Source organism: Telopea speciosissima, chromosome 7 (genome assembly GCF_018873765.1).
Source record: "Telopea speciosissima isolate NSW1024214 ecotype Mountain lineage chromosome 7, Tspe_v1, whole genome shotgun sequence".
Lineage (NCBI taxonomy): Eukaryota > Viridiplantae > Streptophyta > Magnoliopsida > Proteales > Proteaceae > Telopea > Telopea speciosissima.
The window spans coordinates 3,840,480-3,863,633 of NC_057922.1; the positions used below are offsets into that span (position 1 = coordinate 3,840,480).

The 23,154-nt window shown below is 38.6% G+C and overlaps 2 protein-coding genes across 2 annotated transcripts; both read right to left on the bottom strand.

Moving 5' to 3' along the window:
• Positions 1–1,744: 1,744 nt before the first annotated feature.
• Positions 1,745–2,380, bottom strand: LOC122670051 (TIR-only protein-like). The gene is made up of 2 exons (XM_043867001.1): positions 1,946–2,380; positions 1,745–1,820 (listed from the first exon to the last, which is right to left on the bottom strand). Exons 1-2 carry the CDS (start codon positions 2,320–2,322, stop codon positions 1,745–1,747), a joined length of 453 nt encoding a protein of 150 aa, XP_043722936.1. The 5' UTR covers positions 2,323–2,380.
• Positions 2,381–14,607: 12,227 nt separating this feature from the next.
• On the bottom strand, positions 14,608–15,318 carry LOC122667349 (PLAT domain-containing protein 3-like). Its single transcript, XM_043863610.1, has 2 exons — positions 15,241–15,318; positions 14,608–15,081 (listed from the first exon to the last, which is right to left on the bottom strand). The coding sequence occupies exons 1-2, from the start codon at positions 15,316–15,318 to the stop codon at positions 14,608–14,610; spliced, it is 552 nt and encodes a 183-aa protein (XP_043719545.1).
• Between the last annotated feature and the right edge of the window lie 7,836 nt (positions 15,319–23,154).

The window sequence follows — 23,154 nt, forward strand, 5'->3', positions numbered from 1 at the left end:
CCAGTCCAGCCCAGCCCACCCGACCCCAAGTTCATTTTAATCCGTCTGATAATTCCGAATTTTAACCTCTGGGCCCATGTCCCTACCAAAAGCTTAGGAGGCTAACCACTGCCCAGCCCATCAACACATTGGCTTTGAGATTATTTAGAGGAAGCCCAAACCAATTAGAATTACTTAACCCTAAATTAATAAACTTCTCCACCACCGTTGCATGGCATGTATACTTGGCTTTTCTTCGGGCTTGAGTTTATTAAATCTCCTGTCATGTTTGATTTGATGAAACTATCTTTCCCTCATGCCTCTATATTCTCCATCTCTCCCTCAACGCACATGCTCCCTTATAGATATTTATACTGTCCCTCCCCACCCCATGGTCTCTCCTCCTCTAACCGAGGACCCTCCCCCAGCCTTACCCTCCAAGCACCCCCTAATTGTGTCCTCGAAAAACCTAGGAACACCCTTCACACACTTCTGTACACTCACGTACGTGAACATTTCCTACATACAAAGGGGAGCTCCACCACCGAACCAACCTGTTTCAGTCAGGCCTCTAAGATTCTCGAGTGGCAGACTGGAATGTTTGATGGGTTTAATGCGTTACTCTACGATTATACCTAGTCTCTTGTTTCACATACAACTAATATGAATTTGGTGGGTTATAAATGGGCGTATCAGATCATGTATAAGGTTGATGGGTCTCTTGGGCATTATAAGGTTCGTCTCGTAGTCAAGGGGTTTCACCAGCAATAAGGTTTGATTTTATTAAAACTTTCAACCCTGTCAAGGCTACCAATATTTGTACCATCATTGCTCTTGTAGTTAGTCATGGGTGGCCAATACGACAGTTGGACGTCCACAATGCATTTCTCTATGGCAACCTCACTGAGGTCTTTATGGTTCAACCGCTAGACTTTGCCCATGCCACTTGGCCAAATCATGTCTGTAAATTACATCGATTTTTATGTGGTCTCAACCAGGCTCCTCGGGTATTGTTTCATCGTCTATTTCAGTTCCTAATTAGGTTGGGTTTCAGATATCTAAAGCTGATCCCTCCCTCTCTATTTATTTATCGACATGAGCCCCATTTATTATGTGTTCTTATATATGTTGATGACATATTGATTACCAGTTCTAACATTTCACAAGTTGATCGACTTCTTCATCACCTTTCTATCGAGTTTTCCATATAAGGACTTAAGTCCACGCAACACTCAAATCCGAATTCCGAAAGGGTTCTGCTTCTGCTGATGCTTTCTTTCAGCCGCGATTCCCAATTTTTTGAAACCGTAATCCAACCCCGCAAAAGGAAAAAAAACAAAAAAACTTGCTGAAATATGGAATTAAGAATCCATAAAAATTCAAGATTGAAAAAAAAAAACATAAGACAGACTAAAAATAGAAATAGAAAGGAAAGTGGTAATAAATGGATCCGCATTATTGAATTTTGCAGAAATATGACAAGCATCGATATAAACTAAATCCTAATCTACCAAATATGACAACTTTCCAAGTGGCAAAAATAATTTTTTGTTATGTGAAACAAAAATGGAGCTGAAAATGGAGAAACGGAGGGATCTGATGTGGTCGAGTCTCTTGTCCATTTATGAGAGAGAGAGAGAGAGAGAGAGAGAGAGAGGGAGAAATGGATGTTCTAATTAAGATGGACATCTGGTAATTTTTTCTTCTACAACCAACCAAAATTTTAATACAGGAAGCAGAGGTCTGTGTACATTGCGCCAGTAACTTATTTTTCTACTTGTAATTCCATCAAGATTTCCACAACGCTGTCCGACACTCTTTTTAGCAGATCGGACCAATCCCTGGAAGATCGACCCATCGGAGAACCAGCAAATAAAAATTAAAAAAAAAAAAAAAAAAAGAGTTAAAAATCTTAACAAATCATATTATTTTTTTAAGAACTTGAAAATTTTTGTTACGTGCGTACCCTTTGGACGAATCAAAGCAGATGCCCACCCTTCCCTTGGCCTGCTCAAGTGCCAATCTAAACCTATGCAGCTGCTTGGCCGGATAGGTTCTTCCTTCGTTCACAAGCACAAGATCAGAGGTGTCAACATCATAGAATATGGGAATGACCTTCTTTTCCCATTCCATCATAAGTGCCAATTCATGGAGACAGTTTTTAGAATTACAGTAATTTGGAGAGAAAATGGCAACCCCAACCTTACAGTCCTTCACTGCAGTTTCAATGACCTCTTCCAGCTCGTCACCTGGCTTCATGCTCTTGTAGTCCAAGAAGGGATGAAGCTTTAAGTGGAGGAAAAGATCGTAAAGCAAGGCAGCCACGTTGCGCTTCGTGTCCATCCCACGATGGTTTATGAAGACGTCAAAGGTGAGTGGCTGGGACCGGAAAGCAGTTATCCTTCTGCTATTGCTGTTCAAGCACACACGGAGAGAGAGAGAGAGAGTATCATATCACTGGGCGTCCCATATTTTTGGGTGAAAAAAAACGCATATTTACCCTTTCTATCCTATCTAAAAAGAACCAAGAAAGAAAGAAAGAAAGAAAGAAAGTTGACTAAGAGACTTACTTTTTTATAACATTTGACACAGTAGTAGTAATAGTAGTAGGGTTGAAAATGATATTCCGATTACATATAAGACCCCCTTTTAACATGAGTCCTTTACGAGAAAAAAAAAGTATTAACTCCAGAATCCAGAATCCAGATTCTCTTCTCCTTTCTTTCTCCAATGCCCTTCGAACTCTTTGAATCACAAACACCTGTTTTAGTCTAAACTTCACCTTCTGTTCTCTGCACTCAAAAGTTTATTATACTACAGATGAGGTGATTGGAAATCAGAAATTGAATCTTTCAAAATGGACAGAATCAGAAATTCTCCCTCTTCAAATATCGAAATTTTCTCTCTTGAAGGAGAGGCTACGATCACTATTTAAGGTAAATATGCTCGTGAAACTGCTTAGGAAATAGAACACGTCATGGTGCTGATCCGAACTCCATATCATCATGTGGGTCCATTTACAAATCTTGTGCTGTAACCCCAGCAAAAATAATAATAATAATAATAATAATCTTCTTCTTCTGAATCGATTGTAAAGAGATGGAGTGGGTGCCCAATGTCTTTTCGAGATTCGCCCTGCCGACAACCTGGTGATTCGAACGAATTATTATTATTATTATTTTTTTGATAAAATTCGAACGAATTAAACCTAAGTCGAATCACGGTCTTTCTTAACTTAAGGCAGAGATTGAATGATACCTAGAGATACAGTACAGTACTCACACTAGCCGCAAAGCGAGCGGTAAAGAGAGAGAAAGAGTTAACGGAACAGTTCAAAGGAAAAGGGAAAAAAAATAATTAAAGCGAAAGAGAAGGATACCAGCAACTTGCGTGCGACGCCAGGCTAGCTCTTGCGCTTAGAGCCTCGACTGCTAAAGTGACCATCGCATTTTCAGAGATTTTCACTTTTCATGCAAATGTGGCGGGTGGTGGTAATTTCGTACGTTACTGTGTTTAGGTATAGGAGCCGGGCATCCCATGGTTATCCCATAATCAAAACAAAGGCAAAGAATGCTTCTCGGTTACATAGCGCACAGTGCACTTATACCTAAGCACAGGGGTGTGTGTAATGATCGTTGCACCCCTGGAAAGATGGAATGATCAGGGTGCGACAGTTATTTTGTATGTCCCTATGTTTGGATGTAGGAGCGGTGTGCTCACAATCGGGTAGCGTTATCTTTCTCAATTATAGAAGAAAGTTTTCTGCTCGAAAGTGAGTGCCCTGCAACAAGATACAAATGGAATTGATATGATCACCCCACCCCCTAAAAGGTGATAATGATCAATACCTCTGAATGCGTTTTCATTGGACCCCATGTGTGCACAAGGGCCACGCTCCATCACTAAGAACTCTTCCCTTTAAAACATTTTCTTATAACTATAAAAGTCTTATGCATGGCCGTGCGCACATGACCTTCCATTGGGACAAACCGATGGGATTCATGCGACCATGCATGAATCCCTTCCCCTTTAACATATAAAAGTAAAAAAGTTGACAGTAGAGACTAGAGAATAGAGAACTAATGGAAAAAAGGTCTGGACATAGAAACCGAATTTCTGGACCGAACTATATTATAGTTTATTAATATATCATAATAATAATATTATTATTATTATTATACATTATTCTATATATTATTAATATTAGTATTAGATCTTATAATATTACTATATTATAATATAATATTATAGTGTAATATATTATGATTTATAGATAGATTATAGGAACCAGAATCAAACCGTGTAAGAATTGAATAGAATCAAAGTTTGGAATCGAATCAAAATCGATTCAGTTCTCAGTTTGATTCCAGATCAAACCAACACTCTCTGGAATCAAACCGAATAACCGCTTCTAAATAGATTTACACCCTAAATGGTCTTTAGTATATTAGAAGAAATGGGGGATTTTAATGAAATCCATTATTTAATCCGGCTACTCTCCACTGAGTGGAGAGTCCAATGAGACATCTGACGGTTGAACTGTATCACACACACCTTAACGCACATCCAATCAACCATTGGGATGTAAAGGCAATGAATCAATCCCAAGGCCTCGCCGCAATAAATTAAGGTCCTGCCGACTTAGGTAGTCGGCACTCAGCACTCGGCACTCGGCACCTTAAAAAATTGGAAAAAGGAAAAATAAAATAAAGTTAATGATTTTTTTTTAATAACATTAATCATCCTTAGATAGACGTTCAGAAAAAAAGTGGCCTGTGATTAAGTACCAAGCCATCAGATCCCAATACTTGAGAGATAAGCCATTGAATAATATCTTCATCCCATGTGGGTACCTGATCCGGATTCGTTTTAGTGAACTAAAAGGGGAAGACATAGCAAAACAGTTTTCTGTTAAAAAGACAAATTAAGGAAGAAGACATATTACACACTTCCTTCCCACATGGTGGGGGGTTCGACAAGTATTACCATTTGATGGTCATTAGCATTTTAAATCAAAGATCCCAGCGTTGTTTTCCATGGACAACGCTCGTGGGACGTTATTCCCTGCCATTGTTTAATATGGGTCTGCTTTTATCATTAAAAATAAAATAATAAAATAAAAGGGAGAAGAAGATTATGTCTCTTTTTTAATGTAAAACATTTTCAATATAACCTCAAGGGTTTAGCGCAGCTGGCTTGGAGGGGACATGAGACTCCGCCTCAGGAAGCGAGGTCTCGTGATCAAACCTTCGTCGTTGCATAATTTCTTGGGGCCACCCGCCTGAGGTTCAATTGGGCCCAGAAGCTCCCGGTTCGTACGTGGCGCGAATACTCCTCCTATCTCCAAAAAAAACAAAAAAAACATTTTCAATATAATAAAAGGGAGGAGATCACAGTCCCTAGTTGGTGGGCTAGAAGGGTGGCCCAAGTCCCTACGCAAAGCCAAGCGCAGCCCAAATCCAAAACAAACTTGGATGTGGTATTAAAACAAAGAACCCTAATGAATCATAAACCATTATCTTTGGTAATAGAAGAGAATTATTAGTTAATGTGCAGATCAGGAGTCTGATGAAGCTTCTAGTACTTCCCTACCATTATAGTGTCTCAAATTGGTTTTGAATTGACAAGATTTGGATTAGATATTAATTGAAGGAAGGAAGAAATAGTCCCTCTATATGGATCATAAACGATTCTCCTCTTATTCTGTATTCTTCCTCCCTGTATGTAGCCTTGTTGTTCTATATCAACTCGCAATTCAATCCCTCTATAGCTCTGGAGTTAATGTATCAACTTCTGTAATATGTACTTTCATATCTAGTGCCCAAACAAAATAAAAGGTAAACAGCAACCGAATCGGATTGATGGTCATGAATCTTTTCTCTTAAATTTGATCAATTGTGAGACCTCACAAATATGTGATTTCTAGGTCCTTCGAAAAATCCAAGTGCTTCCATCTTTTCTCTTGAATTTGATCAAAATCAATAGAAGAAAAACACAACTGCATCAAAAAAAAAAAAGCATTCACCAGTAGGGGGTGGAAATCCGGCTGGTTGGGTGGGTTAAAAGGGTGGCCCAAGCTCCACCCAAAATATAGGAATCCAAGCACAGGCCAAGCCCAACACAACCTTAGGTTTGAGATTATTGAGCCGAGGCCCAACCCAATCAAAACTACTTAAGACCATAGACGTGGTCAGTTTTTTCTCAGGTTGGGCTTAAATCAGGTGGGTTTGAATATTTAATGAGACATTTTCAACTATGGGAGTACAAGAGGCCCATTCCCATGCATACAATTATTCAAACATCATCCTTTAAAAGTAATTTAGCATTTCTTTATAAATATTAATGAACCGTTTCTTTTGATATATTTTTTCAATGAATTTATATTTATGTTATGGGAAAAGGCTGGGCACACGTTCTGTCTATCTCTCTCTTCTCTTTGAAAATGACCCTCTACCCCCCCCCCTCCGTATTTGACGATCTGTCATGAGCTTCCATTGACGTCTCCCTGCTACCTTATCGCATGCAGGCAGTGTGCCTATCCTTCTTTATTTTCCTTTTAGTTTTTCTTGGTGAACCAGTAGGATCAAAGCTTGGGCCCAAATTGGAATTGGAACTTAGGTTACAGGACCATCCGGAGCTTGGGCCTTGCTATTGACATATGACTGTCTCTCTCCCTCTCTCTCTTGGAACCATTTTTCTCACCTCTAAAATTCATTTCTCACTTTACCCGACTTATCTACCCAAACTCGATTTATCCACTTCCTATTTCCCATTTCCCACCTATCCTCGTCATTTTCCTCGAATCGAAGCCTGTGTTTTCAAAATCAGAATCGACAGTTTCGGTGTTGTAAACGATAAAATCATGAAAATGAAGAAAGTGGGTGTAACCTTCATGACGATGGAAACTGAAGAGACTAGGCATACTAGGGCCATGGGTATGTCACACACTTGTAATAGGTATTCTTCTCTTGTGTAAATTCGTTAAAGTAAGGATGTAGTGGTTAATTTTGTAAACACAAAACCCAATTAAAAATTAGGTATTACTCTTATTTTTCTTTTTTTCCATTTATTCTGTTTGATTGATGTCTGGGATTGTTCGTTTCCTTTTATTCCTCATTTCTTAAGTGGCAGAGGTTTGAGAGGCGCAATAGGGCAGGGAGATGAAGAGGAAAGGACGGAAATGGTAAATGGATGAATAGGGTTTGGGTAGGTCAGTCGGGTAATGTGGGAAGTGGATTTTAGAAATAAGAAAAATGGGTTCTCTCTCCTAAGCGTTTGATTGGAGAGTGTCGCATACCGCACATGCAACCCTCATTGACCACTCATTGGCGGAAACGAGACGTAAAACCGTGTCTCCGTCACCATAAGAGACGTGGCATCTCATTATGCGATTAGTTTAATATCCTGAAATAGGTTCAGGGAGCGCATTTGTGTGATTAAAGTGGGTAGGTAGCGGGTCGCCGTAAAAGGCGAGGTTCTCTGGTTTGTGTAATTAGGGTTTTGAACTGTTAGGAGTTTTTTTCCCTCTTGATCCTTCTTGACTCCTGCAACCTGCAACCTGCAAATGTCTCTCTCTCTCTCTGCGTGTGAATCACGGTTACCATATGTAGGATGGATTTCCGAAATCTGATAGGATCGATTACATACTTAGGATGGATTCCCACCCACATATGTAATCGATCCTATCAGCTAAGTTTTGGGTCTTACGAAATGTTAGGGAAAACGTCGATCAAGCTAGATTTCGGTCTAATCTTAGGGAGAAAATTGAGGAATTAAAAAAGGGAGCAGAGATTAGATGGAAGTAGGAATGAGGAATGAAAGAAAACTAGAAACATCACAGAACTATGAAGGGTTTTAAACTTCAGCAGTAGGGGTGTCAATGGGCCGGTTCGGGCCGGTTTCGGTTCGGGCTTTTCAGTTTCGGTGTGACTTTTATAGAAATCGAAACCAAACCATTAAGAAATATTCGGTTTCGGGGCGGTTTGGTTTCGTGTCGGTTTTGATTTATGATAACGGGTTGATATCGGTTTGGATTCGATTTGGTACCGATTTTATATAACTAGTAAGGTCCGGTTAGTGCTAATTTTTCTTCTCTTTCTCTTTTAAGTACATAAAATATTTCAAATACAATGCATCTTTGTATCCTATGTCCTATGGCCTATGGATACAATTGGTTAGGTAATCACTAACAAAGGATATGAGATAAAGTGAGAAACTATCACAACACATTTAGGGGACAATGGTACATTAGGCATTTATTGATTTACTCATTTATCGGGTTAGGTCGGTTCGGTTTAGGTTTGGGCCTAACGGTTTGGGTTACCGGTGCACCGTCGGACTAGCCCAAACCAAACCAAACTGTTTGCTTTTCTGGATCCACAAACCGAATCGAACCATTAAGAATTCGATCCGGGCTGGTTCGAGTGGGTTTCATCGGTTCGGATTGGGTATTGACACCCCTATTCAGCAGAGATAAACCCTTTGTACAATCAAATTGATAACCGATTTGAAGTTTTGAAGCTAAAGTACTCGGTTTTCTACTTGATTGAACTAGCGGTTTGTCTCTGCTTCCTGGTTTTGTGTTACTTTCTAGCTTCTTAAGTTCGTCGTTCTTCTTTCTGTCCAATTTCTTTGCTGCCTTTTTTAACTCTTTAATATTCTCCCTAAATCAATGATCTCCCTCTTAGCGCGCGCGAGGTAGCAAAAGCCACAGTCCAACCAGATTTTAGGTCTTCTTCATACAACTCGTCAACATATTGTTTGAGCTTCAAATCTCTTTTGCTAGGTTGATAGTCTGACTTAGCAGAAGCAGTTTCAAAATGATCCACCAAGAGCAGAGGAATTGATAGTCCGACTTAGCAGAAGCAGTTTCAAAATGATCTATCAAGAGCAGAGGAATTGGAGCATGAGATCATTGAAGCTCGGTGATAGGTATGTTGCTTTTAGGTATTAATAAAAAAAAAAGTTATGACCTCTCTCTCTCTCACTGAGGTGTTTGTGTATTTGACCATTATTTATCCCTGCTGCCAACTTGCAACTTCATCTTAAAAAGTGTAAAAGCTATTTCCATCAAGGCACAACTGCTCCACCCGTTAACGTTAATTACTCTCCATTTAGCCGCCACCATGGCATCATTGCTACTACTTGCTTCCTCCGTTATCTTTGCCACTGCCACTTATATGGTCATGCCCCTGCCAACGCCTTCACCACCAGCAGCTCTGTCATCAACCTTCCACTTCCGATACCACCTGTGTCGTAAGCCACCTTTAGTGATACATCGATATTTGTCTATAGCCTATTAACCTCTGTAACCATGCCACACTGCTTCTATTGGCACTGGAACATCAAAAGATCCTCTTTCACTGTGAATCACTTCTCATAAATCATCACCTCCATAATTTGAAGCTTGTAGGACTTGGGACTTTCACCTCCTTTCCACTTCTGTAGCTGCAATCTCTGCCAACAAAATCCTCTTAAGTGAAACATCACCACCACCACTACCACTGCATGCTTTTACTTTTAATGTAATGAACTTTCGTACATTAACCATTTGACTTTCCTAAACTATGTTTTTGAATTGCAAGGAGTCATAAAGTAATTAAATAGTCATTTTGAAGGTATACAACTGTGGAGATGTTCACTTATTCCATAGAGAAACCCTTTCATTAGATTGGCAATTTTTCCTCTTAGACAACTAGTTCATTTGCTGACCATCTTGGATAGATGTTAGAGAGGGGGAACATCATTTGTTCTTCAGGGTTCTGGATACTTTAGAAGTTTACTTATCATGCCAGTTGTCTCCTGATTAATAATGTCCTCTGATTTCATGTCAGACCATCTGAGTTTGTAAATTTCCTTCCAAAACTGTGTGGATACCTTGTATAGAGATTTCAAATCATTTCTAGTTCTTGTTTGTGCCTAATTTTTGCTTGTTCTATGAACCCATCAACTTGTCATTGGTCCGTATGTTGGTGGATGCACCTCTTATCAGCATGCTTGGATTTAAATGCTTCTTGTTTTTTGGCTGCATTAACAATTCTCTTTTCTCTTCTTACGTGAAGCACTTTTGGTGACTGCTGGTCTTGTTTTCTATTTTGGTGACATGTTTGCAATTTTGCATATAAACTTGTAAAGGTCTGCTGGTTTTCTGCTCAATAGGTTGCATTATATATATATATATATATATATATCCCTGTGTAGTCGGTCTGCTGGTTTTCTGCTCAATAGTTTGCATTATATATATTCCTGTGTAGTCACCAAACTTGATCCATGTTTTGTGGATCTTGTTTTGGCAGATGGATGCATATTTAACTTCAAGTTTAGCTTCTGCGCGATATGGAAGTAGAAGAAGTGAGATAAGTACCATCATTCAGGTATAGTTCTTTAACACAACACAATGATTAAGAATGTTGAAACTGGAATTGTAAGGTTGTGCTCTTCTTTGCAAGGAATGCTACTTAACAGGCATGGTCAACTGTGAAGCTTGTGCAAATGAAGAAAGAACATCCCAAGGGATTGAGAGATCTTTCATTTTCTATGCCTCACTGGCAGTTACCTTGACTGTGATTGTTCGTGCATGGATACAATTTGATCAGAATTTTCTTGTGCGCACATTATTATGGTTTGTGAGTTCTTTAAATGCATGTTGACATTCTTGATTGCTCGTGTGTTTTGAATTTTTCCCCTCATCTTGTCATAGGAAGAAACTGTATGTAGATTTCAAGTTTATTCATTTTTTATGATTGATTATACATTTCAATGGGTAGCTGTATGTAGATTTTTTGAAGAAACTATGTAGATTTCTCTTCTTAAAAGAATTGTATATTGTGTAGATTGCTAACAATTGAACTTTTCTGATGGTATTGTGCTATTGCTAGATGCTGTGTTATAGTTTGGATAGAGAAACTTTGGAAATTGCTACCAGTGTAGTTCTAGTAGCTTTTTTCCCGTGATGTTATTAGGCTTCAAGATTGCATTTTATATTCTGATTAATTTTTAGATACACCTTTTTTGCCCTCAAGCATATCAATATCTTTTTTGCCCTTTATATTCTGATTCATTTTTAGATACACCTTTTTGCTCTCAAGCATATCAATATCTTTTAGCAGTGTTAGTCAATCCCCCCTAAAAGATAAGAGAAAAAGCTTTAGAGGCGGTATACTACTGCTTCTAATGTGTCTCAAAAAGATTTTGTTACCCAATTCGGTATTAGCAGCAGTAGGGGAACAGTTTAGAGGTGTTTAACAAATGCCACTAAAATGTTTAGAGGCACTTCAAATGCTGCTACAAACCATCTCTACAGGACCTAAGCATGGGTGTTTGTTGAAATGCCTGTATTGATTAGTGACATGACATATAGAGGTGTTTATAGTATTAGTAGAAACGCCCCTAAAAGTATTAGACGCATTTGTTTAAGCTTTAGAGGCGTTTCACGAACGCCTCTTAAGTCATAGTTTATTGTAGTGGGGTTTGTATCGGTTAGTAAGGGATGATGCAAGTTTAATTCCTTAGGCCAACTCAAACACTGATCTAGGATGTGGATAGGGTTTGGCTTTTTGTTTTGGAGAATTGGCATTTGAAGTAATCCAAAGAGTATATGCCAAAAGAGTCCCCTGGATAGTAGTGAATTTTGTGTGTTTTTGTTTAACCTTTTGTTTAAGCAAAATAACCATTTATAATGGTTAATTTATGAAAATCAGTATCATCTGTCTGCCTAGATATGATATTTTGCTCATCTGATGATGCATGGTATACATGTATTCCTACTAGGTTGGGTGACCACAAAAGTATATTTTTCGTGTTTGATAAACCCTTGTAAACTAGCACAATTTTGATCAGATCCTAATTTGATTTTGCTCTGTTGTGGATATGTTAGGGGCAATCTGTTCCTTTTGTAGGTTCAGTTGAACCTGCCCATGTACCAGGTATGAATTACTGTTTCTGATTCCACAGTTTGGATCCCATCATTGGGGTTTTTTGGTGGCTGATTCATGAAATGTTGGTAGAATAGAAGGGGCGGATTGGAATTCTCCTGGATTCGGTTTTGTATGAACCTCTTACAAGAGGAAAAGTTAACCAACTAGCAGCCCAAATAGCTAGGAACCTTGGATTTGGAGGTTACTTCATCCTATTGTGTATGATGCATACCTAAGAACACTGCAGAAAATTGTTGGAGATAGGCTTCCCAATTTTGTTTGATGACAAGCATGGATGATCCTGGTAATGCCACCTTCTCCAACGGATTGTTTGACACCATAAGAATCAACTTGTACAAGGGCTATTTGACTCAACTCTAGAAGGCAATTGATAGAGCAAATGTGATATACTATTGTGCATGGTCATTTGTTTCAATATTTTATGGAAATTAGGATACACATCAAGGTTCTGCATTTTCTACCTTTACAAAAATCTCAGGAGGTATCCAAAGTTGTCTGCCCATTGGTTAGAGGAATTAATCGAGATCTTTCTTATCTTTCATACTTGTGTCATTTGAGTCATAATAGTGCAATTTTTTGTGGGCAATTTTATTTTTTGGTGTTTATGTGGTGGGAACTGTGAGTATTATAATCAGTAGAGATGTGCAACTCTGACCCTTTTTTTCCTTTCTGTTGTGTGTGTATTTAAGTACAGCCACAAATTAAGCAGAGCTAAGAATGCTTGAAAATTGGACTATGTTGGGAATATATACCTTCTATTGCAGATGTTTCCTGACTTTCCTCTATAAAATTAAGTGAATTTTGGAATATAACTGCCCCAGTCATAAGAGTCTCTCTGATGCTATCCAATATTCTGATCTTACTGCTGTCAAGCTGCATCTCTGTTTCACTCTTCTAGGTTGAGTGAGTAGATTGAACTTTCATTCTCTTGCTGTGTATTGGAGTAGATCAATGGTATCCCACATTGGAAGCACATTGCTGTGTATTGGAAGCACATCTTGGAAAACAGAAACAATGCTTTAGATGAGGAAACAGATGGCAACGTAAGGTGGAATGATTATACCAAACTCTTAACTCAACTAAATCTGTGGTTTGTTGGAGTCTCAAACCTGAGACATGCCGTGGACACTCTGTTTTGACGAGTTCAGATTTGCTATCCCCATGGGGACGGGTGGGGACAGATCTGAACCCTCCATGGGGTTTTGGGACCCGCCTCTAGGGTGTGGGACCCATGCCCCATAGAGGGGTCAGATCTGTCCCCACCCGTCCCCATGTGAGTAGCTGATCCGGATTCTGTTTTGACAAGCAGTGTCATTACCAACTGCGATAGGCAGCTGGGGGAAATTAAAGAAAGGTTTAAGAATCTAGATTTGGACATTGATCATTCTACTTGGTTTTGATACATACTGGATTGGAATTGATCGGAATCAATTAAAATGTTTGAAATTATAATCGAGAAGAAACAAAGAATTTTTTTTATTTTTTTTTTTAGTATGAACTGAAATGTTGGAAAGCGGCCTTGCCCACTTGGGTGCTTTATCTTTAGTTTTGTGAATCCGGATCATCCCCACATGCGCTGGGAGAAGATGGGCTTTGTAGGGAGCGGGTGGGGAGGGAGGGAGGGAGGGAGGGAGGGAGCATGGGTTGGGGCAGGGAGATGGGTTGTGCTGACAGCAAGGTTGGGGGCGGAGTTGCAGGAAAGGAGGTGGGAGGCAAGGTTGCAGGGAAGGGTCGAGGAGAGAGCATGAGTTGGGGCGAGGAGATGGGTTGTGCCAGCAGCAAGGATGGGGGCGGGGAAATGGATTGCATCGGCAGCAGGGGTGGGGTTAGAGTTGCAGGAATGGGGATGAAATTCAATGATTACTTGTTAAAGAAGTCATTTCTTTTGTTTTAGAATGGAGGGTAAAATCATAATCTTTCACCATTGAAGGGTATTCTGGGCATTAAATGAATTAGCCCTTACTGACGTCACCACTTACTGTAGAGACACTAATGCACTGGGACTGTTTGTAACATATTTTAAACTATAGGGGAGGTTTGTGTAATTTTTGAAAGTATAGTAGAGGGGAGTGTAATTAGGTTATAGTTCATAGAGACTTAGTTTATATAAGCAACAAATCGTTGTTTGGTTATGTGGCCACTACACCAGTGTAGGGGCCAAGGCCAATGAGAGTGTATATAGGGGCATCAACATGATGTAATTTTTTATTTCATTAAGGTAGAGCGGTAATTTCATGCTTCTATGCGACATTATAAACTTTTGGGAAAAGACTGAGCATATAACCAGTATACCCTAGGCTAGCACCCACTATATTTATCTCTCTCTTGCTCCTGTTAAAATGACTCCCCTACTCCTGTATGGATGCCATCTGACGTTCCATAATGGTGCCACCTGTTAGCTTATTGCACTGCGGGTTTTGTGTCTCTCCCTCTCCCTAAATTGAAGTTTATCCTCTCAAGTGTGCAGTTAAGTATCCAATCGATCACCCAATAGTTGAAAGGATAAAAGGACGTCATTGCCATGTTTTCACGGTTGGATTCTTAAGTGTGGTTTCAATGGGATTGGTAACTTATAAGTTAGTAAATTTTGAAATTAATTCGATATATATACATAAGCTAGAGGAAGGGACTTTAATTTTATTCCAGAGAAGTGCTAATTCTTACATGCAGAGATGAAACAATCAATCAAAAACTACACCACACTCAAATCGGAAGATAACTGCTGCTTCTGCTGCCGATGCTTCTTTTCGATGCTGTGAAGATCGTAAGGGCAGTAATTCCTGATAGCGGTCAGCTCATAAGGAGGTGCGTCAAGAGCGATCCATTGCTCCACCGTGAAGAGCCGCTGCGTGCAATGAATGTGTGGACCCGTCGACGTGACCTTCACGTAGTTGCAGTACCAGCCATGGTGATCCCCTATTCCATCCGATGTAAGTTTCATTGCACACACTGGCGTCGCTAAACATCTACCTCTGCCGCTAAAGATATCGAGGTTCCCTCTTTCGAAGTAATCGTGCCCTTTTCCCATCAAACCTCCCCAATTCTTCAGATTCGATATCTTAACGAAATCACCCTCTGCATCGTACAGGGTTAGGCTGATGATCGAGTCGGTTCCTCCCTTCACTATCGATCCAGTCTTCACGTATACCGTATATACGCAATCATCCTCATCCTGTGTATCCACCACATCTCAGTGACATCACATTCATTCATTCATTCATTCATTCATCAACAACAGTATGAGAAGAGCAGAGAAATTCAGGGTGGGTGTGGGTGTGGGTGGGGGGGGGGGGGGGGGGGGGCCGCATGGACATTATATACTTACAGATTGAGCGACAATGGCGGAGGAAATTATAAGAGCGAATAACATGAAGAGATCATTGTTCTTGAACCTTGTTCCCATCTTTTTTCCCAACATTCCCCCTTTCTTTTTTTTTTTCTTTTTTTTCGTATCTGGGTTTTTGATATGATTCTGATAACTCTAATGGCCAAAGATTTTTATAGAGTGGAGAAGATGAAGGGACAGAGGAGAACCACGCGGTGAACCTTAACCACCTTAACCGCGTGGTGGAAGAAAACTTTCTCCAAAGTTCAGCCATGATTAATCCATTCATCGTAGGGCTTTAGCTGCGTGCGGAAGGATAACACGAGGGTATTTTTGGGAACATACTAAAATCTTATGGCGGTTTATGAACGTGCTAGGATGGTGTGGTGACAAAGAAAACTCTCCAAAGATTTATCTCAATATTCATTACTTTCCATTTTTATGAAGAAACCTCTAGATTCTCCTCGACAATGATAAACCCATAAACATGTCAAGTGAGCATATTTAATGGAAATGAAGTAAATAAGAAATAATGTCTAAATGACACCTCTATAGCTGTATTTAGAACATGACAATTTTTAATTGTCCTTTTGTCTCATTCTCAAAAATTCTTTAAGATTAAAGGTATAAAAGAGTTTTCAAAAATAATTTGAAAGTGATATATTATCATATTATTATAAAAAAGTGTCATTGTCATATACAATTTTCTGAGTACAGATAGAAAATGACACTACTACTCTTAATAAAAAAAATTATGTTTTATACAAAAGAACAAAAAAATAATATTACAACTTATTTGACCCTTAGAGGGCCGAGGGGCATCAATAAGAAAATCCCTATCATAATGGGCTTTCATCTCATCCAAAAAGCTACAACACTTCATTTTCTTCACAGCCCTCCCCCTTCGATTGAAACTATTTTGAATATCTTCATTTAGTCCTTAGGTATTCATAAAAGGGAATGGTTTTCTTTGAGCTACAGTGAAGGAGCTAGGTATTCCTCCCCATGGGTTTTAATGGTTATGGGATGAGGGTTAAAAAGTGAAGGGCATTTTGGAGTTCGTTTTATAAAGGAGATTAATAATGATCTTAGATTTATGGGTTTTACTTATTCTGGGCGATGGAGGGAAACTTTCTCCAACATAAAAAGCTAAACAATGATATCAATGAAACATGATCGGTGATGCAACAGCTCTCAATTTGAGGAGATGGAAACTTTAAAATCTCCAAGGAAAAAGGAAGTCAAAGAGGGAATACCCCGGTACGGACGAGGAGATGGAGACTTTAAAGCCTCCAAGGGAGAAATGAGTCAGAGAGGGAATACCCCTATATGGTATGGGTTAATGCTTTTTGTCTTTCACAAAATAACAGACACTGCCCTTAGTAATTGGAATTTAATAGAATACTATCTTTAGTTTTGGGGAAGTTTAAACCAAATGTTTAAACTTGGTCTAAACCATAAAAATTTCTAATCGGTTGTGTAGCACCAGCACCAACACGGTAATCAATGAAAGCACACAAAGGCATTGGTTTGGATACGATTTTTAATTTTACTAGGGTTGAAAAGTCTTTTTACATTGAAATTCTCATGATTGCCTCTTGTCTTAGTCCTAGAAGTTCTTAACTAAGAATAAAAAATAGTTTTCAATATGAAAATCCTTAATTAAATAACACAGCAAGCAAAAGTCCAACAACAAAATGCCCACCACAATAACATCACAGTATTTATTTTTTTCCACGGGGAGGGGGGGGGGGGGGAGCAATGCAGAGTTGAAATGCAGCAACACTAGAATTGATTGATCTAAAATTGCAAAGGAAGAGCTTTCACTTGCATTTGATGCCATCCATCCTTAAACCACTTAAAGATAATTCACAATCAACTCGATCATAATTCGTGTATATATATAGACAATTAATTATCTCTGGCCTTGGATCAAAGCTCTTATTTCTCATCAATTGGGCTTGAGAAAGCAACATAAATTTCTACTTTTATAGTTCTTTATAAAATCCCCAAGTAGATCCAATATTATTAACCAAAACCCATCGAAGTTCGACTTTGAGCTTATTATCCATGTTAAATTCAATGGCTCATCTCAATTTCATCACCCATCTTAGTTTGGATTGTTTTCTAATTTTTTCTTCTCTTCCAAACATCAAAATTTTCAATTACCTTTCAAATTCATGAATAGAGAGTGATGTGAGCAACATTGTTCATTCAAGTATTGAAGCCAACCAAACATGTTTAATAGCATAATTAAGATTTTGTGGAAAAGTTCTCAAATATTCCAATCCAAAGGTTGTCAATAATTGAAGTTTAGATTTATAGACATTGATAATAGGGAGATGGTTGACCAAGTAAACGATCTAAGAATAGCAATGATGGTTGGATTGTGAGACTGTCTTGGCTGTCGTGACTCATAATCGCGAGTTGTTCCTCCCCCTCCCACCCTTCCAATCTCTCTCTCTCTCTCTTTCTCTCTCCCCCCACCCCCCAAAAATTAGTCGATGCCAACCCTTTCGCCTATGCAACAAGTAACAACCACCCTTATTCTCCTTCACCTCTACCACCTTCCTTGTTCCTTTGACCTGCAACTCCGCTCCCCATCTTCCCATGGAGGAGCGGGTCCCACCTGCCACCCACTCTAATCAATATTTGAGTAAATCTTCTCCACCTCCTTCTCCTCCTCCTCCTCCTCCTCCTCCTTCTTTTCCTATTCCTGATCATGGAGCGGATAATACACAAAACACCACCCTCCGTTCGGGCACCTACGTCGTTCAAGTCCCCAAAAACCAAATCTACCGAGTCCCTCCCCCTGAAAACGCTGCGTATCTTGAACGTCAAATAAAAAATCCCACCCAACAAAGGAGATCCCTCTGCTGTTGCATTCTCTTCCCCATCCTCTTCCTTATCCTCCTCGTCGTCATCATAGGCATCTCCTACGTCATCTTGAAGCCCAAGAACGTCAACTTCTCTGGCCAAAACATCACCGTCGTCGTTTCCACTCACCACCTGGAGTATGATGTCACCCTTAAGGCTGTTAACCCTAATGAACGAATGGGTGTTCATTACCTGAATGGAGGTCATGCTTCTCTCTCTTTCAAGAACCAAAAGATTTCTACGGGAAACCCTCCGGCTTTCTCCACAGATGCTAAAACTTCGAAGCGGGTTCGGTTAGTACTTTCCGGGTCAAATGGTAAGTTGCCTTCTGAATTAAAGAAGAGCATGAAAGGAAAAGGGAAGAAGAAGACGAAAAAAAGAATAGCCTTGTCTCTATTGGTTAACTTTCCTGTGAAGATGGAGATCGGGTTATTGACTACATGGAGCATGAATATGGCTATTACTTGTGATCTGATGGTGAACACATTGGCGAAAGGTACAAGGGTCTTGTCTCAGAAATGTCAAACCAAGACCCAAATCTTCTGATAACACAAGAAGGTGGTGGTGGTGGATCTTAGCGTGTTGTGCTTATTGTTTGGAGGTGGTGGAGGTAGCAACAAAATATCAAAAAAATAAACAAAAAAAATCAATTTTTTTTTTTTTTTTTTTTACTTTATTTCATTAATCTCCTTCTTCTTAGTCTCGGATTTCAATTTCTGTTATTTTCATTTATTTGCAAGTTTAACCCTTTTTTTTTTTTTTTTTTTGTTTTTTTTGTTTCTTCCCTTCTGATTGAAAGGTCCGGCGAATGCAAAGACATTGTATAGATGGGCTTATTGATTTCTTTTTTCCCTTCTTCCCCCTCTTTTCAGAGTCAGAAAATCTTAATATTATTAGTATGTCTTTAATTGGGCATGAGGACGATTGCCTCTGAATACTTTTTTTTTTTTTGTTGGCATTTTTGTTTTTCCTCCAATTTTCCCCTTGAGGTGAAGTAGAACTTTTTTTAAATCTCTTCTTTTTCATACTGTATAGTTCCTTTGTCCAATATAAACTGTACATTGTTTCATGTTCTCTTCTAGTTCCTATTTGTTAAAATTCGTTGGAGAAAGTTTTTCTCCATTATGGTTGATGAGAAACCCACCGCTGCGATCTCATAATTACTTTTCCTTTTATATGATAAATGTCCGAAATGTTAGAATTCTATCGGAGTGTTAGAACCCATGAATAAAGAGATTCTCTTTTCACCATAGGTGAAGGAAAATTCGATCCTAATTTATTCATGCTGATTAGAATTATTGCAAGCCCCCAATTAAGGCATTTTAATTAATTGGACTTTTGAGGGTGGGCATCAGGCAGGTTGGAAGGGTCGTCCGAGCTCAACCAATGTATAGGAGAGCAGGCCCATCACAACAACTAAGTTTTCGCTTGCACAGACCAAGCCCAAAGCAGAATCATTTAAGTCCAATCCCAAGTCCAAGACCAAGCCCGGGCCTCAGAAAAAACAAGTCCAACCTTGAGGTTTTTTTCCGGGTTGGGCTCAAGCATGTTCAGCTAAACCTACCCCAGTGCTCAACAGCTATGTTTAGGCCTTGAATTCGGGCTTGCCAAGTTTGAGTTTGTCTCACATGTCCAACCATGTTCACTAGGCATCGTGGTATTTGTATTATGGGCTTACATAGAAAGGTCCAAGTAAAAGTCCTTCCTGTAGAGCCCTAATACCTAGCACTTGGAAGATCAGGAGGGCTAAAAGTTTATGGGCAAGTAAGGCCCAGGCCAACCTGCTCATTAACACTACCTACATTAATGGGCTAGAGTATGGGTAAGAATTTTATAACATTTAATTAAAAGGGTAGGGAATGGATAAGCAACTGTTACCCCTTCCCGTGTATGGTATAGTTATATAGATGTTGTGTATCTAGGTCCTTGTCCATTCCAAAATCCATACGCCATGGGCCCATTTTCTCTAGGCCCATTATATATCTAGATGTTTTTGCTATTTATTAGGCATTATAACTTTTTCTTTTTTCTTTTTTTTGGGGGGGGGGGGGTGTAAAGATTAGGGTTTATAAGAGAAAAATGCCATTGTTACCCAGTTATAGAGAAAAATGCCATTTTTTTATAGGTTTATTATAGTTGTTTAAGCTACTTGCTACATGATGGAAATTTTTACCCAGTTACTAAAGGTAAAGATCCTCAAACCATGTAAGGCCATTACTCGACCTTATCCCACCTTTTTTTTTTTTTTTGATAAAAATGGTAAAGTTTATGAAAAGATGGTAAAAAAAAAAAGGGGGGGGGGATAATTGGAAATAGAAAGCAAAATGGAAATAAATGGATTCGCATGATTGAATTTTGCTTAAATTTGAAAAGTGACAAATCTATATTATACCCTATTTATCAAATGATTAAAAAATCTTTCCACGTGGCAAAAACTATGGTAACTGAAAAAATCCTTTTGTCTTATGCAAATAGATGCGGTGTTCTTGTTAATTACTTTATTTCCTTGGTACATTTTTTTTTTTATTGAAGTGGCTTGGTACTTGATAGCAAACCACTTTCTTTTTGAGTGTTTATTAAAGGATGATTAATGGTACTAAAAGGATCATTAGCTTTTTTTTCATTTTTTAATGTACTCAAAACACTTTTATTTTACCCAAAAATAAAAGCACTTTTATTTATTTATTTATTTATTTTCTTTTTCCTTCGAAGAGTTCCATTAGCTCTCTCTCTTTACCATTAACTTTTTCCTTTTGTTAGCATACTTAAAAGGTATTTTAGATATATATATTTTTTTCTTTTTCCCGCAAAGAGTTCCATTACCTCTCTCTTTTTTTGCGAAAAGATCCATTAGTTCAATTGAGAAAGAGTAGGAGCTAAAGCTACTCTTTTGAAGGGAAAAAAGTTCGGTTAAAAGTTCTTGGAGGGATACCCTTTTGAAATCTGTGGGAAGTGAATATTACATTAAAGGTTTGTATCTTTTTCCTGGTTTTCCCCCAAAGAGGGTATACAATACTCACATAAAAAAAAGCTATTTCTTAGTAAAAGTTAGATCATCTATTTTTTGAGTGTTCCTTTATCGATCTTATTTGGAAGAACATGATTTGTTTGTGCTCATCTCTTCAACCCTTGAGTAGCAACATAATAGAAGTAGCTCCTTGGGTAGTTAAAACATAATCCTTCTTCACGCGACAATATGTTTATGGACCAATGGGGTGTTTCTATGATATCTATGATTCCTTGACTTAATACATATAATTCGGGAGGTTCTCCCTTTCGATTTTCTAGTTGTATGTCCTAGGATTTAGGGCCTCTATCTTCTTGGGTTCCATTTCCCCGCTGGGGATAGGACCTTCCTTCATTGTACAATCTTTTATGCTCTTTTAATAAATTTGATATGAACTATAAATAAAAAAATAAAAAATCTGATCAGAAAGAGAATACACATCTGCCCATGCCACAGAATGGATTCTATGGTAGGAATTGGATTGCTCACTTATTTTTTTGAGATTCATTCCTAATGGCTACATGGACTTGATTTCAGACATTTGGGGCATACTTGTAAGCTTCTCGGTGTCAGCTTAAGTGATCATCAGTGAGTGCGATTGATTTTCTTTTTGATCCTATTTGTAAAACGGACTTGGGCCTTGGGCCTGGTCCATGCGCGCCTACAAGGGACTGAGTCCCCCCCCCCCACCACCTCGTGTTTGATTCCTAGTGTGAGTCTAATGGGGGGGGGGGGGGCTAGGGTTTTGGTTATATATAGAGGACCTCTAACCCTAAGGCCAAACACACTGGAAACCAAAATTTTCCTCTCTCTCTTTACTCTCCAAGTATTTGTGTTCTCTTGGGATTCCATCTCTTCCCAAGGATTTGTGGTGTGGAGTTGGAGAAATTTTTCAAGATATTTGAAGATAGTGAAGGAAATTGTTTGAGTTCGTGGAGCTAGTAACCAAACCCGTACAACATCCTCTTCTGTTGCATTCTCATCTCCGTTCAGGTAACACCCTAACGCGTGATGATTTATTTATACTATTAGTAACTTGTTTCATTTTGATTAGATTTAGCTTTGATTCTCTTTGAGTTTTGTTTAGGCTCCTAACCTTTTGTTTGTAGCTTTTTTAGACTTTGGGCATTCCCCTTTCCTTCCATCTCCCCATAACTAAATTTCATTCTCAAAAATGAAGAAAAGTTAATGTAAAAACAAAAACAAAAAAACAAAAAATTTTCAATAAATAATCTTAGTTTCAAATTATTTATAGGGATTCTCTTATTGCGACCTTTTCAATGTGTCAAATAATTTATAACTTTTCATTTTTTGTCTTTTTAGTATGACATAATTGTTTTTTCTAATGAGATAATGATGTCATTTTACATGTTTATTTGAAAAATATGTATGACAATGACAACATTTGATATTGATATAATGATATGTCACTTTTAAATTATTTTTGAAAATCCTTTTACCATCTATCCTAGAAAAGGTGTCAAATTCTAAATACACCTATAGAGGTGTTATTCAGTCATTCACTTATTTATATGTACAAAGTTGGTTTTCATGGCCTTGTTGTACACCTTACAAATTAGCAATATATCGAATTTCAGACTCATTCCGAATTATAAGCTTAAAAAATCGATAGAGTGGACAACGGCCAAACAGTCCCTACATGTTAAATGCTGACCTTTCCTAGTAAAGGAGTCAGCCAAACAGTTTTCTTGCTTTTGTACAAAAACAAAGCAGCATGACAACAAATAAGAAGACATTTGAAATATATCAAATATGAGTTGAGCCACTTATACTGGTAGAGATGTACACGCTAACTAGTAAGGTAGAAGATCAGATCTTTGTTGTCAGATTCAAATGCCCTCTCATGAATGTCTATACCCTTTGGTCCCTTCTAGCCATTTGTGCATGTCCATGTACCCTTCCCCGTCCTATCTGCCATATATATAGCTTGGCTTGGCAAACCCTGGTTAAGGTTGAAACTTAACATGTAGGCAAGGGAACTTGGGTTTCACTTTGCTGATGGTTGATGT